The following is a 16,429-nucleotide window of genomic DNA, read 5'->3' on the forward strand; positions in this document are numbered from 1 at the left end:
AAAAAAAAAAAAAATTACACAGAACGTCAGATAAAATTGAAAAATATATTACCAGGTAAATAGAATGTTAACTTTTTTAAAACCAAAATTCTTTGTAAGTTTATAAATGTGACAAGATTATGAAGTTTCACAAATAATTGTAAATAAACTTGTTAATTAGTTCCTCCAGGTTCCCAATGCCTCCCAGACCAGACTCCGTTCATAGTACAGCTTCCAGCAGTGACTCACAAGACAGTGAAGAAAACTACGTACCAATGAATCCAAATCTCCCTGATGGTCCAGTATGTACCAATTGTATTTGTAATTCAACTCTGTAGTTGGTGAATCTCACATTCTTCTTTATAAATCCAACTTAGTATATGGCCTTCATCAAGTATCAAGCTAATTTTTAGGTGTGAAAAGGTTTGCAAATATGTTGGTTTTATAAGTAAAGGTGCAATACACTATATATAGTGTATGTCTGCTAATGACTTGTGTAAAGCACATCACAACTTGGTAGACCCGCAGGGTAAAATATTTTGGATCTCTCCCCCCCCCCCTTGAGACAGAAGTAGTAGCAAGTCTATATGGTGCATTACAAACCCTACCTTGTCTGAATATGCCCTTTTAAAAATGATAGTTTTCAGTGATTAACCTCTTGGGGCTCATGGGAATCTTCCAGGTTCAATGTTAGTAATAGATTCCCACACGGGATAGTCCGATTCCCTGCTTTATAAAAAAAGAGCCCTTGGTGTACAACTTTTGACATTAAAAACACTCCAGAATCATCACTTAATTCCAAAGTTTTCATAATTGTATACATTTTTTATTGATAACACAGAAGTCACCATAACAGTGCAATGTGTTTGGTCCACACAGCCCCTTAAATCTCTGGATATGACTATAGGGTGGCTGAATATATTAAAAATTTAAAGATCACAACAAATACCCAAACTTAGGTTGTAGTTAGTCTCGAACAGTAAAAGTCTTGCTATGTGCTCAATTGAAGACTGGCAGGCTAACAAGATTCTACTTCAACAAAAAAAGCTGTTAACTGCAATTTTAACATACCCTTAGTAATTTCATTGCTGTTCATGATTCCAGATATTTGAAAGCAACAGCCTTGATGGAGGAAACAGCCCTATGGTGAAGCCTAAAGGAGACAAGCAGGTGGAATATTTAGATCTAGATTTGGATTCTGGCAAATCAACCCCTCCAAGAAAAGTAAGTGACCTCTAGGAACCAATACCTGTGCTTATATGGTACATATGCTTGTTCAGTTTTACATGAGTTTGAGAGCCATACATACAAGGTTCAGTACTCCGTTTCTAATCTTTACTAACATTTGACATTAAGGCAAAGAATCAAACTAGGGCTATGTACCACAAATGCCTCAAAAGTTGAAGAACCAACTTGCTTTTGTAGTAAGAAATATATGTAACATACAGAAGTTAGTCTGCCTATTTGGCATGTGATTTTGCACCCTTTTGATTACATCACAGACTGTAAACATGTGGTTTTATGGATAATGGAAAGTTATTTTTGCTGTTTTCACAGGAGTCAAAAACAAACATGTTAAAGGCTTGTGCTTACACTTTATTGCAGTATTATTGTACAGAATTTATATTCCATTGTATGCACTTAAAAGGTTGCAGTTTATTCTGTTAAGTTCTAGAAGCTAAAATCAGTTATTTTTTACCCCACACTACAGAAGAAGAGCAGTGGCTCCGGGAGCAGTGCGGCAGAGGAAAAGGTGGATTACGTTGTGGTTGACAAAGAGAAAACCCTAGCTTTGACAAATACAAGGAAAGCATGGACTGATGAAAGACAGTCAACTGAATCTGAAACCCCAACCAAGAGTGTGAAATGAGATTCTAGCATGAACAATCTTCTTCCACCACGACAACCAAACCTTGTCTCTAGGAACTTTCCACATGAATTGGTGATACAGAGACTGATCAGTGCACTGTACCGCTCATATGAGAATGTAAATACTTTTTTCATGGGAAACCAACAAGGACCATTTGTTTTAACACATTTAGCCATGTTTTGTAGTATTACTATGTTTAATGCACTTTTGTGGTTCGAACAATGGTTCTTGTTCCTAACACATTTTGCTATTAACGCAGATAACTTCTTAGTTTTATGTCCTACACTAATACAACTAAAAACTTCAAGAATTTTAACATGGTAGATTGGCCAAAAATGCATTGCAGTGCATGGTAGCATAACAATGGCCAACGATTACCAAAACACAGAATTGTAATTATTGTATTCTCTGATTATAACTTTTATGCTTCCTTTTTTTTTTATAATAATTTGTGCATTTGTGTGAAATATGTTTTAGATTTCAGAAATGGATGTTCTTTGCGGACTTCATTGTATCGCTCTGGCCTTTGAATTTGCAGAACCATGTGCTAATTTTTTAAATGGGTTTTTTATACGGCCTATGTAATTATTACATTAGTAGATATTATTAACACAAACGTGTTCCTCCTTCCCAAAATTGCGGTGTGGAGGTTAGGTGTCTGGTATCCAAAAGACCACAAAACCTGCAATACAGGTTGTTTTTTTTAACTACATTGAAACTGGTAACATTTAAAAATATATTTCAATTTGTTTCCCTGATATCAGTCGCTAGGTAAATACTTTCCGTCTTTCTAGTTCAGTTGTACTTACTGGTTTAGGTAGACTGAGTGACGTGGACAATTCCTTAGGAAATAATGAATTAAAGTTCTGTATAATTAAGATTAAGTGGAAAGAGACAGAAAATATATTTTTTTTATGGATTTCACCCATTTTATTCTAACTAGCCATCTTTTTATTCATTCTTGAATATTTGTGTTAATGGATACACACACACATGCACTTAAGTGGCAGTTTTTAATAGATGTTTTATCTTACATCTAAAATGAACATTTTACATGGCATGTAAATATGTGTTGGCCTGTACACAACATCCACACAAATGTCCTGTTCATATATTCAACATTTTTTAGGATGACAATACCCATCTTCTGTTATCATGTTATGTTGAGACTGAACTGTCAATCATTGTATGGAGTGTAGAAGACTATAAATTGGATCCTCTGGACACCATCATTTGATGCATTTCTGCCCACAAATTCCATCTGTTCCTCAGGTATGTCACAGCAGTTTATGAATCTGTTCATTTCTGATAGCATGTTGGTGACTGTTGTGATCTTGTTGGGTGGGAGGGAAGTGTAGTGCTTGTGCATTATCAGTCTATAGGCACACTCAATGTGCTCCCCAGCCCCTTTTAGCTGTGTGCATCACCGGCACTTTTCAGCAACCGCCCGGCTATTTTTGGGTGGTTACTGAAGAGTTGAGTCACAATTGATGGGCTTCCACCTGCCTACAATTTCTTCTCACCCAACTTGGGTTGAACTGTGTTGAACTGGGTTGAATTTCTTCTCACTCAACTCTGGGTTGAACACTGGGCACACTGGCTCAGGCTAACAACAAATGTTTGGATATCTACACAAGTAGAGACATTGCAATAATAAGCCACTGCTTGCTCTGGCTTTGCATGTGTGACATGTTTGGGATTCACAAGAATAGATAGTGCAGTCAGGTGAAAGACCAGCTGTGAAGATTTTCTTGATTTCCGTTCAAAGTAACATTAATGGTACTGTTTATAGTCGTTTGTACAAATGTTAAAAAAAATGCTTTATCGTTGTATTTAAATTTACTGGCATTGTTTTTCTAAATAGAGATTATTCTTTGAACTTGGAATTTTAAATACTTAGTAGTAAAACTTAAAGCTTTCATTTTTATAGTTTGGCCATATCAGGCAGTTATTACATACAAGTGAAGTCACATCACCTTAAATTGTCATTCTGGTAAGATCTTCAGCATAATAAATATATTTTTGAATGTTACGTTTTGCTATTTAATACAAATTATAGCCTTTATTTGGTTTGTGGTCTTTCAAAGATAATGTCAGTGTTTCATTTATCCAATAGCGGCATCTCCTTGGAATTATCTTCAGCTTCAGTTCAATGACATGAACTTGTGAGGTGGCCAACAGTTTATGCTTGTCACTTTTTTAATGGTATAGTTTTCCTGTCAAGATGGTGAAAATTCTGCAGGGTCAGATTTTCACTGACAAGTGATTTTATTTTTTGTTATAGATTTTTTTTTTCTTGCATATGGTGTCTGCATTTTTTTTTTTTTTGTGTATCATACAGAAGGTAGACTAATAATAATCAGGTACTTTATAAGCACGTCTGTGCTGATAACACTGATCAGGACTTTACAGTAACATTAAGCAGTTGAGGTTTTAATGATTCTAGTGCTGTTGTATTTTATTAAGAAAGCTGCCATACACGTTTTAGTGCTAGCACAATACTGTGATTTGTGTTTGGAATATCCAGATATAGAATGTCTTTTGACACCATTGTGCCCTACACATTGACATACTTTAACTTAACACCTGCTTTGCCTTATATTTATATTTAAATTTTCTATGCAACTTGTTTTACACACAATGTAACACCTGTTTCATTTTTTTTTATTTCATTTTTTTCCCCACTATCTCATGACCCACACAATTGTAGACCTAAACCTAAATGTAGTTACAATACTTGTCTTGTATTGCACTTCCCTCTGATAAGTTTTTCTGAAGTCCCTTTACTTTGTCATACTAGTTGTGATGGCACTTGTATTTCAAGTTTTTTGTTTTTTTTTTGCTAGAACATTATATTATATATATTTCTTCACCCATAAATGCCCCACACAGACATTGGGACAAACTAGAATGCCAGCAGGGCATATGACACTCATCGTTTGCTCATCTGGTTAAACCCTGTCACTGCCAATGAAATTGTGGGATTTAAAGGGTTATTGCAAGTTTACATAAGTGTGTTTTACCAGCAATCTTCCTGCTATACTGTAGAAGTGATCACTTATAAGTGACAAGAAGGTTGATGTTGTCCTCCATGTTTCCAGAGCTCTTCCACTCTTCTCCAGACCTCAGAAATGACAGCTGCTAGTGGCCAAGGTTGCTTCAACCAACTTATTAGTAAACTCTAAATTGGTGGGCTGTAAAGAATTTAAAGTGCTACTTATGAACAATATTGGGTAATAGGATTTTTTTTTACTATTGTATGTATTCAATGCAATCTCATGTTTATTTGCTTGTGTAGAGGGACACAAAAATTAGCAATTTTATTTTCTACAGACTTTCTGCTCTGTTTTGTGGTGTCCATCTCATGTGGGAATTTCTCTGGCAGTGAAATGGTTAAATATCTTCAACCAGAAATGAACAAAAAAACTGTTCCTGCAAATGCCGATTCAACCTCTTCCAGTTTGTCCCAACCCCTCTACCGCTTGCTAACCTGCATGGTCTGCATGTAGAAGAACAAAGACTTGTGAAATAAAAAGATTTACTCTAATGAATATGTTTTCTGTTGCATGCATTTAACTGTTTGACAGAAAACCAGGCTGTTTTCAGAACTAAAGAGCTATGTTCAAATACAATTAGGGTAGAAGGTACTGCTGTGTGTGTAGAAAACCCACAATGCTCTGGTAAACCAGTGTTATGGGTATTTATTGCTTCAGTGTGTATGAAAAAAGCACTAGTATAAACCTTTGCATACCTAAAAATAAAATTCAAAGTGGAAAAATACAATTTCACCCCAAACCATTATGGTCTATTTAAGTACATAAGAATAATAAAAGACAATATTTTTGTACGATAAGGTTTTTTAACCTATAACTTCCAGCAAATCCCCCATTTACAGATAGCTTTTTAGGATCTGTCTGTTTAAAAGACTGCTGTTAATTTAGTCTGAGCGACTGTTAACCACAATCCATTTTTAAACACTGCACCATTTTTTACCCAATTATAGAGAATATAGAACTGGTCAGTATACCTCAGTAATGGGATGTGTAGATGCCACCATGATTAAATATGAAAAGAATTCTAGAATTTAAAGTCTATGGGGGGATTTGGTCACCATCATCCTACAAAAACTCCACTCCCTTCCTAAATGAAAAGTGTCCTCCAATAATCACTAGATGTTCTTGATGGTTGTTTTGGGATATGCATCTTTATCAATCGATTTTTATATATATATATATTATCATACCTAAGCCCCGTTTCTTAGTTCTCATTGTATCTATTATATTTTGAATGAATTATTTAAAAATACAACCTTCTCTAAAAAAAGTTTAATTTGAAGGTATTGGTTGGTAAGCGAGCATTGTGCATGACTGTCATGAATGGTCTTCAGGCAAGTTAATTGGCCTATTCCTTGCATGTTCCAACACATTTATATATGTGGTAAGCAGTCCAGTATTTTTTTTTTTATTAAATCATTTAAAATATTGAGAACCATACTACTGTTGTGCCTTTTAGTTTTAAAAGCTTTAAACACAAGCATTGTTTACCTCCCCTAACATATTTCCTATTATGGCATGTTGTTTTTGAATTGGTAACAAGTTACAAGAATTCTTTATACCTTTTACTAAAGAACAAAATACTACTGTTAAAAGCATGCACATTATCTGACTTGTGTTCATGTATAATCTCATGTCAATGTAAAAGCATTTGCCTTTGTAATGTTTGTTGGAAATTACATGAACATAACATGTACATGTGTTGCCCCATCACTACATTTTTTTTTCCTCTTTTTGTAATGGGTAATATCAGTCTAATGTGTCCCCTTTATAAAACTTTGTGAAGGATGCTATTTTGTGTTCTTATCAACTATATCTGGGTTTATTCATTAAAGCAAAGTGTAGTAACCTGTAGTAACAAATCAGAATCGGTCCTTTATTGATCTGCCTTAAATAATCTTGATATTTGGTGTCTATAGGTTATTCCTTCAGACAAAATTATATCTGACTGTGCTTTATGAATATATTGTATTCCGTTTTTTTGGTTTAGGCAACATACAGGAAAGCTTTTAGAGTAAGTAATCTGCCTTTAAAATGTTTGTAAATCACCATATGCTAATATACTTTTCCCCAAATTTACTTTTTTCTGTTCTCTTAGAAAGGATTGTTTCCATATTTATTAAAAGAAAAAGAGATTGTTTGAGGAGATTTTGAAGAATGCTGGAAAACTAAAGCCAAGCTTTTGCTTGATGTAATTTTTGAATGCATAATTCATACCTAAGCTATACCTAGAGATGCATGAAGCACTTAAATAGCCAGGTTATGGCCAAGGACTAAAGGAGTGTGTTTCATGTGAGAAGCAAGTAATATATAGGCCTTTATTATTACTACTACATGGATAAGTGCACTTATTCTTCACACATACACACACCCACGCTTGACCTCTAGCTCTTCATTGACCTTTGTTAAGCAGGCTTGAGCAGTCTTTTTTTCTATCTAATATTTCTCCATATTGAACAATTTTCAACATAAAAAGATAAAATAACCCTAAACACACCCTCTCCTGGGAAAAAAAGTATCCTAGTGGATACAGAATAGTTAGAGGGGAATTTGGCAGCAAATGATCAAACCTCTAACATTGTTTAGGTTCTGTTTGAAAAAAAAAGGGAAACATAATAAGAATACCATTAAATATTGTGCAGGCACTCTAAAATGTTCCCAGTTACTGACCTAATCCCTTAGCAGGTCTGGCCCAAAGAAATTCCATTCAGCAAGTTAACAAACTGCATAGGAATTTCTGGTAAAATGAATTAAGGCAGCCCATGTGCAGGAGATGAGATAAAGGACTGGAAAGATTTAGAAATGTCAGCTATGGGGCATCATTTCATATGCAAAAATGCTGCACAGGAGCCTAAAAAGAACAAATTCTTATTTCAATAAAACCATTTTGTATTGCAGAATGATCAAAGTATGCAGATGTTATAATTTGTGGTGTTTTAAAACAAAAATACCGAAAATAATCTACACAGTAGTGTCAACACCTGGATCATTGTCAGAGACTAAGGAGATAAAACTGAGAAGTGTTCACTTATAACATAAACCGCCATTCTTAGCCAAACGTACAAGCTCCTATTATGTAATGAAATTGCTTACTTGCTTCTTTTCCTAGCTGGAGGACATCCAACATTTTATATGTAAACATTTTCTCCCCAGTCTTAAGCTACGTACACACTTCCAATTATTATCGTTGGAAAACGAACGACGAACGATCCTGCACGATATCTACGAACGATCGTATAGCACTGATCTTGCACATACAGATAACGACACGATCGTTCGTAGATATTGTACACACAATAGATACGATCGTTTGAACGATACAGGAAGTTACGTGCACCACAGGAAGTGAGCGAACTTTCGTTCATTACGCATGCTCAGCCCATGGACGATCAACGAACGACCGTACACACGAACGATGTTCAACGATCGTCGTCCGATCCGCCGGTCCGGTCGTTCGTTTCCAACAAGTTTCCTCGTTCGTCGGCGTCGTTGGTTACTTTTTTACGAACGATTTTTTGCCCAATCGATCGTGGTTCGATTGGAACGATAAAAATTGGAAGTGTGTACGCACCTTTACTGTCATTCAATGAATTTCAGTTTATCACAGGGGCTCTGTCTCATATGTGGGCTTTACCTAGGGGGAAGACTATTTAAGTACATCTGCAGCCATCTTTTCCAATTCTAATATAAGGTATGTAATGTAAACAGGAAGGTATGAACCAGTTTCATTATGTTGAAAAGAGAAACCAGGGAAGGTAAAAATATATATATATATATATATATATATAATGGCAGCTGCCTTATACACTATCTTCTAGGTTCTAATGGTTAAATGTAAAATTAAAGAGCCCATAAGACTTTTAATACAGAAAATGTGAGAAAGTAAGGTTAGACTTCAAATAACCTTTTGGTACCTAAACTGCTGTGTCAGGTATTCATATACGCAATCCCATGAGTATAATGATTGAAGCCTGAATAAAAAAAAAAGTAGTATGCATTGTGCATGCTGTATTATGACTGATTATCTATCAAGAGGATGTTCTGAGATAAATCTGTCTGTCTGCTTAAAATGCTAGATTTTTATATTTCCCATAGGAGTGATGTTAACTACATCAAATCTGCATACTTGGTCAGTAAAACAGCCAGAAATCTAACATTTAGAGAGGTCACCCAGGAGTTAGGTAACATAATATTACTAGGATATGCCAACATCACTTAGGTACATCCTGCTGAAACAGGCCGGTAGTTTCCATGTAGCAAGTTTGGAACATTCATGTTGTCAGGTCTGCTAAGATGAATGATGCTTCCTTACAAATCTGGTACTTAAAGTATTTTTTTCTTTTTTTTTCTATCTTCTATCCATTAGTTTTGAATATATTTGTCCATGCATATAAACATTATAGTTGTTTTATTGTTTATATTGGGATGAAATGGGTACTAAATGTTGTCACTGACATCAGTGAGGGCGCTAACATACATTACTTTTTCCCTAAAAAAACTATAAATAAACAAGTCTTTCTTCTACCTTGTATTTGTTTCTTACATATAATGTCAATTTTTATACAAATTATTTGTGTTTATGCTTACAGTGAACATTGTGGTAAAAACACAGGGCTGTGGAATCTTTCGAATGGTCTAAAGATGGTAAACTGGCATATTGTTTGCATGTCAGCATGAACTCTCATCTTTGGAGGACAACAGTAAACTGAGAATTTGTGCATTTCTACTGTCTAGTGAAGTTAATCATAATGCTGATCAGTAACGAGATAGGTGGTACCTGGTACCTATACAAGCAGACTTGAGACACCAAAAAGAGAGAATAGAAATGTGTACAGGTACCCTATGATGCCTTTTACCTAAGAGAGGCCCCTATGCTTTTTATAACACAAGTTTAATTTTAAGAATCTGTTGGGGGGGATATAATGTAATCTGCTATGCTCAGCTCCACCAGAAGAGTTTTTTGCATGGGCATTTATACTGACTTTGAATCCTCTCTAAAATATTGAATGTTTATTTTCTAAAGTGATAAAGGTTATTCACTTGGCAAAGTGAATTATCACCATTATTACCAAGGGATATTTCACTTTACCTAGTAGAATGGCTGAAGAGACCAGAGCTTCATCACATCCACTAAGCTAACTGAAATTTCCCTTGAAAGTTGTTTATTCACTTTGCTAAGTGAACTGCCTATATTCCAATGTTAATTAACCCCAATTACTTTAATTGCTACATTTAAAAGTATTAATTAGCAATGACCCCATACATATTTCCTTCTCATTCACTGAAGGACAGGAAAACTTACCTTTAGTTTATATTGCAAGAGGATTAGACACAAAGATCTGCAGACCAGGTGGCTGGGCTTACACTACCATCATGACTCTTTATTATTTTTTTTTTAACTTCATTATTTAAACAGGAGTTTAAGCACAGACCTGCCAACTTTTATTAGCTCCATTTTTTTTTTTTTTTTTTGGACTAGGTAGCCTGGAGGTACCTACGGCCACAGCTTTCCACATTAGATTCTTTCCAGATTCGTAATGCTAACAAGTTAGCTGTAAAGTTCTCCCTAGGTACAAAGCCATCAAAATTGGCTCAACTTACTTCTATCCTATTCAGATTCAATAGGTGCATTTAAATTCCCTGTTTTTCTTTTGTAGAAGTGGTTAAAGCGGTAGAACTGAGCGCTAACATTTTACAGAGTGGAGTGTTGCATGCTCCATTCCCTCATTCCCACCATACTACATTGAGGAAGTATCTCGCCATAGATGCTACTGTTTAGAAAGAGGCAAATGAAGCTTTGATCATGAGTCTGTTCCTGCTGCCCTCCTATAATGAACTCCAGCCATCCAACCCTCACCTTCTACTGTTTGGATTTTGTGCATAACTCAGGCCTAACTTTGTACCCTGAGCTTTAGTTGTCTTACCACTAATATTATTTATTATTAAACAGAATTTATATAGTGCCAACATAATAGCAGCGCTGTTCATTAAATAGGGGTTGCAAATGACAGATTCAGACAGTGACATGAGGAGAAGAGGATCCTGCTCTGACGAGCTTACAATCCAAGAGGTGGGGGAAGTATTACACAAGAGGGGAGATCACGCAATAGGCATGTTTGTTTTTAGATACACAAGGGACAGTAATGCTGTACCAAGTGACCGCAACTTACATTACAGTAAGCATATGTGCTCTTTCAGGAGTCAGTCTTCTGCTATTACACCAAAATTGAAAATAAAGACCCTATTGGCTTATTGATGCAGTGAGTATCACTTTGAAACTTGAGGATCAGCTTGTTTCTGCCAATTCTGTTTCCACTCTGGTCTTTGGATTTTGTTAAAAAGTGCTCTATCATCACTGTTGATGGGCATTTAATATAGATAAATGTAAATTTATGCACTTGGGAGCTAACAACATGCATGCTTCATACTGTCTAGGGGGAATACATTTGAAGAGTCAGAAATAGAAAAGGAATCTGCAGGTTCTGGTAGATCATAGACTTAATAACAGCATGCAATTCCAAGCTGCAATATCTAAAGCTAGTAAAGTACTTTCTTGTAATAAAAGAGGAATAGACTGCAGAGATGGAGACATAATCCTGCCCCTGTACGTAGGATTGGTCAGACCACATCTGGAATATGCAGTCCAGTTTTGGACACCAGTTCACAAAAAGGACATTGTGGAATTGGAGAGAGTGCAGAGAAGGGCAACTAAACTAATAAAAGGAATGGAGGAGCTCAGCTATGAGGAGAGATTAGCTGAACTGAATCTATTCTCCCTTGAGAAGAGACGTATAAGGGGGATATGATCCCCCTGTATAAATATATAAACGGTCCATATAGAGAACTCTCTTCCCCATTATTCACTTTGAGATCATTACAAAGAACAAGAGGGCACTCTTTGTGTCTGAAGTTTAAGCTTCGGATAAGGAAGGGATTCTTTACTGTAAGGTCTGTGAAAATGTGAAATCGGCTCCCTCAGGAAGTAGTTTCAGCAACTACTATAGATTGCTTTAAGAAAAAGTTGGATGTTTATCTAGAAGCACAGAATATAACTGGGTATTAAGGCGTTAAAGTAAAAATAACAGTGACTGTTGATCCAGGGAACATCCGATTGCCTCATGGAATCAGGAAGGAATTTCTTTCCCCTGTTGAAGCAAGTTGTACCAGGGTTTTTTTTGCCTTCCTCTGGACCAACTATGTCTTATAGGGTTTTATATCTGGGATATGTTTAATTCCCAAGTGGTTGAACTTGATGGACTTATGTCTTTTTTCAACCTAAACTAATATGTAACTATATGTAATTATGGGCAGTACCCAAGCTCAACCTTTTTTCACCAGGCAAACATTTAGATCACTGTGCTCACCAGCATTTCCTGTTTCATTGGGACTCCTGCACTACTTGTATGTGGCTCGGTTTATTTTCATTTCCTGGTATGTTTAGACCAACTTCTGTGGATGGAACTTTGTCCTATCCAGCAGTTCAGTTGGTTTTTGAACTTAAGAAGGTGCTGGAAGTAGCTAGTCTTGGATACAATGAAAGCAAGAGTGTAGTGAAAATCCAGACTCCCAAAACTTAGATTTGAAGAGGTAGTAAACTCAAAACTGCAAAAAAAAAAAAATACACTTACCTTCAAACCCGCAGGGCAATCCGATCCTTCCAGGGATGTCCTGAATCAGGCCCCTCGTCGTCCCAGCATTCATCCCAGGAGCAGCGCTCCGGGCGCCAATATTTTCTCCTGTTCTTCATCCTACGTCACCCGACCCAGTCACTAAATCGGGTGATGTAGTATAAAAAAAATTGCGGATCTCACTCCGCCTGCATGAGAATAGGCCTAGGTGGTTGAGAATTAGGGGGCAGTGCTGCACAAAATAAAAAAAAAAAACAAACAGAATTTTTACATTACATAAAAGGACTGTCCACCCCTATATGTAAAGTGAAAATTCTGGGTTTAGGTATGCTTAGGTATGGACTGTTCTCCAGTCCAGGAGCAGAATTACTGCACTTTTGCATTACATCTCCTTCAAGGAAATCCCATTTGTTAGGTTTAACTCCAAACAACATTTTGGCATTGATAGAGAAGTCGAGTGTGAGCCAAAGGACCAAGCCGTCCCTGGACAGGTGACTTGGGATTGCAGTTCTGGAGTCAGGGTCCCTCCTTAGCATCTTTTGAAAGATCCTCACAATGGATGGTAAAAGATAAACCAACCCCGTTTGGATTATTATAAAAGGCACTAAATACCCCATCTGGTGGGTATTTGTAGTGCATTGGCCAAATTACTGAACATAATTCTGTAGCTTACTTTTTACTTTGGTTATATTTATTAAGAGATTTTTTCTATTGATCTCCCTTTGCCTTCTTTTTCTACATCTGCTCTTGTAGCGTTGGTTTTCCACTGTGTTGCTGGGCAGCCAGGATTTGTTTATTCTGGGCATGCATTGTGTCTGGTAGGATAGTGTGGTCCTTCCCTGCAGGGTTGAAGAAGCTTACTGCTAGGAGTGGAGCATCAAGGGAAGAAGTGGAAGCTGATCAGGTGACCTGGTTGTTGGCTGAGCATTACTTCGGCTAAGAGCGTTGTTTGTGTTCAGCGTTCTTTGAGCCTGTCAGCTAGGAGAACCTATGTTCCCTATTTCCAGGCCTTCTGCCTGCGTTTCATTTTCTGCTTATTCTGCTGTAAGTAATGGGGTTCTGGCTAGATGTTCCTGCCCTTTTTACTCCTGTAACTTCTCTTTCCTTCACCTAAAGACGTATTGGTTTGCTGGAAGTCAAGATAAACTTTTTGGATAAAGATATACCCTATACCTGTCTAGAACTCGATCAGAGAAGGGTAAAAGTTTAAGCAGGTCCTTTTGTCTATGCTCTAGCTATCCCATTTGTAAAGACTGTGAAATAAGCTATACATTGGAAAGGATATTCCTTTTCTCCAAAGAAAATATGAAAGCATTACCCAGATCTAAGTAAAAAAAATCTAACTTTTGTACTCATGCTTAATATATTACATATAGTAGAGGATAAATAGGCCAGTAAAAGTCAGGTTCATCACAACCGTGTCCAAAATACACCTATCTGATATATAAATGTATCAGATAGGTGTTCCGATGGTTCAGCCAAATTTCAGCGATCCGATTTTGCGAAACCATCGAGGATTGAGGAAATTATAACAAGAGGATTCAAAGGGGATTTACAGGATTCCCAGGAAATCCTCCTGTTTGCGATCCCCGGGGCACTAGAGGATAATTAACCTCTAGTGCCCCGGATATCGCACACTTTTCTCAATGAATGCAGCCACAGCTGCAATCGTTGAGAAGATGGCCAGCACAGGCGAACCTCCTGACATTGTAATATAAGTATCTCTTACAAATGATACATTAGTTACAGATACAAATGTATAATTTGTAAGAGATACCCATATTACAATGTCAGGAGGTTCTCCTGTGCTGGCCATCTTCTCAACGATTGCAGCTGTGGCTGCATTCATTGAGAAAAGTGTGCGATATCAGAGGCACTAGAGGTTAATTATCCTCTAGTGCCCGGGGATTGCAGAGGATTTACAGCCCTGGAAATCTTCCTGTTTGACGAGAGCTCGACCTCGGTGAATCAGAAGGCCATTCTTGCTTAAATTTTCGGTAAGTGAAAAAGGCCCAATTCGCTGCGAGATCAAACTTAAAATTCTCGCTTGCTCATCCCTAATCTATGACACAAGTTTGGTGTTGTGGCTCCACCCCCTCTCTGTGCTGTGCCATTTAGAAGCAAGCACGGAAAAAAATATTATTAAACCCTTTAAACGTTAAATTAACCACCTGGGCGTTTCACTGATTTCTAGATTTCTGTACCAAAAGCGTTACACTGTTTTTCATGGATTTTTTTTTTTTTAAGTTGTGGACCTGTAACTTACAGAAATATGTCCGAACAAGGGTCAAGTAGATATCATGAATAAAAAAAGTTTGAAACACAATCATGCAAAAAAAAAAAAAATAATTACTTTTAATAAAATGAAATAAAAAACACAAAAATCAGCTTAAACAAGAATACATAAATAAATCAAAAATACTGAAAATGCAATAATTCAGTATACTGTATAATAATATATTTTTCTAAAACACCTCCCTAGTGTCCGTCCCATACCTATAGACAAAACCACATAAATATATTTTGTATTGCATTGGATACAGGACTTTGTACTGAATCCAATACAAAATATTTGAATTTCCCGCTACGACCCCCATCAACGGGCGCATGATACGTACGCGAACGCCGGGTGTTCTAATTCTTTCCGAACTTCCATGCAAAAAGTGTTAAATTTATTACATGGAAATTTATTTTAGATTGTAGGCTATAATTTATCGAATTACTTATAATTCACCGAAATATGTCCAAAATTTTATTAATTTAATAATAAAACATTTTTTTATGAAACATAAAAAAAAAAATCTTTAAAAAAAATAGTGTATAATGTAATCTATGTGTACAGTAGCTTATATAATATATATATAATACAATTATATATATAATATATATAAAGACTTCTTTGTATTGACTCAATACAGCTTTTTTGTATTGAGTTTAATGCAAAGTTGTTTGAATTTCCCGCTCCGCCTCCCACCGCACCGATGCATGCAGCGACGTCACCGGGAAACCTCAGAGATCGTCACTGCACTCGCCGGGAGAAGAAGGAAGACAGAAGACGTCTCCGGAGGAACTGCGGGGACAAGGTAAGTATTTTCTTACAGTTGTAATCTGATTGTCATACAATGTTGTATGACAATCGGATTGCAATATAACACTTGTTTCTATTTTTAGCCATCTTGACTTTAGTTCGGGGTAAACGATCGTAGCAAGTTTGCTTACTCTGAACCAAGGTCGGGACAAACGCCCGGGTGGTTAAACCAACACACCCAATATCTGCAATGGCCCTGTATTCCAGCAGATGGCACTATAACACAAACAGCTATTTGACAGCTCATACACGTTTCTGGGAAATTCTCAAGCAAAAATAGTTTGTCTAAAAAGCTAATTTTCATCTTTTCCCTATAAGTAAGCCAGAGATTTTACAAAGAAAAAATACAGGAAAATATATTGATTCTAATTAAAAAACCTATTTAATTTGCATCAAATGTAAATAACATGAAATAATTGACATTTAGAGACAATAAATATGCAAATTCAAGAAACATATTTCAGTTAATTTTTTTGTTGTTCACAGAATTTATATTGTTGTGTATGACTTATTGTATCCAAGTATGGGCTATTCACATAATGATTTTATCTGATATTAGGTACTGTATATTTTATACTTTGGTTTATCATTTTTCTTTTACTGTTACTTGTGCTACAGAAGGGACATCTTATGAAAACATGTTATTTTATGTTCTACAATAAGCAGAGCAGAGATAGTAGTAAAAATAGAAGATCCTATTGAATACATAAATACATGTTTGAACATTTCAGCTGTTTTATAGAAGGTATTAGTGCTACTCCTCATTTTGTGCCTCTATCTTCTTTTAGCACCATTTTAACAATAAAAGGCT

The 16,429-nt window shown here is 36.2% G+C and overlaps 1 protein-coding gene across 3 annotated transcripts in view; it reads left to right on the forward strand.

The window, feature by feature from the left end:
- The window catches only part of GAB1 (GRB2 associated binding protein 1), a 61,881-nt gene extending 52,455 nt beyond the window's left edge, over window positions 1-9,426 (forward strand). For all 3 annotated transcript variants that reach the window (XM_072405868.1, XM_072405869.1, XM_072405871.1), the window contains 3 exons: window positions 161-281; window positions 1,084-1,203; window positions 1,691-9,426. In XM_072405868.1, the coding sequence (XP_072261969.1) occupies window positions 161-281; window positions 1,084-1,203; window positions 1,691-1,849 (400 nt within the window). In that variant the 3' untranslated portion in view covers window positions 1,850-9,426. The remainder of the gene's footprint in view (window positions 1-160; window positions 282-1,083; window positions 1,204-1,690) is intronic.
- Window positions 9,427-16,429: the final 7,003 nt, after the last annotated feature.

This window comes from Pyxicephalus adspersus, chromosome 3, assembly GCF_032062135.1.
Source record: "Pyxicephalus adspersus chromosome 3, UCB_Pads_2.0, whole genome shotgun sequence".
Taxonomy (NCBI): Eukaryota; Metazoa; Chordata; class Amphibia; order Anura; family Pyxicephalidae; genus Pyxicephalus; species Pyxicephalus adspersus.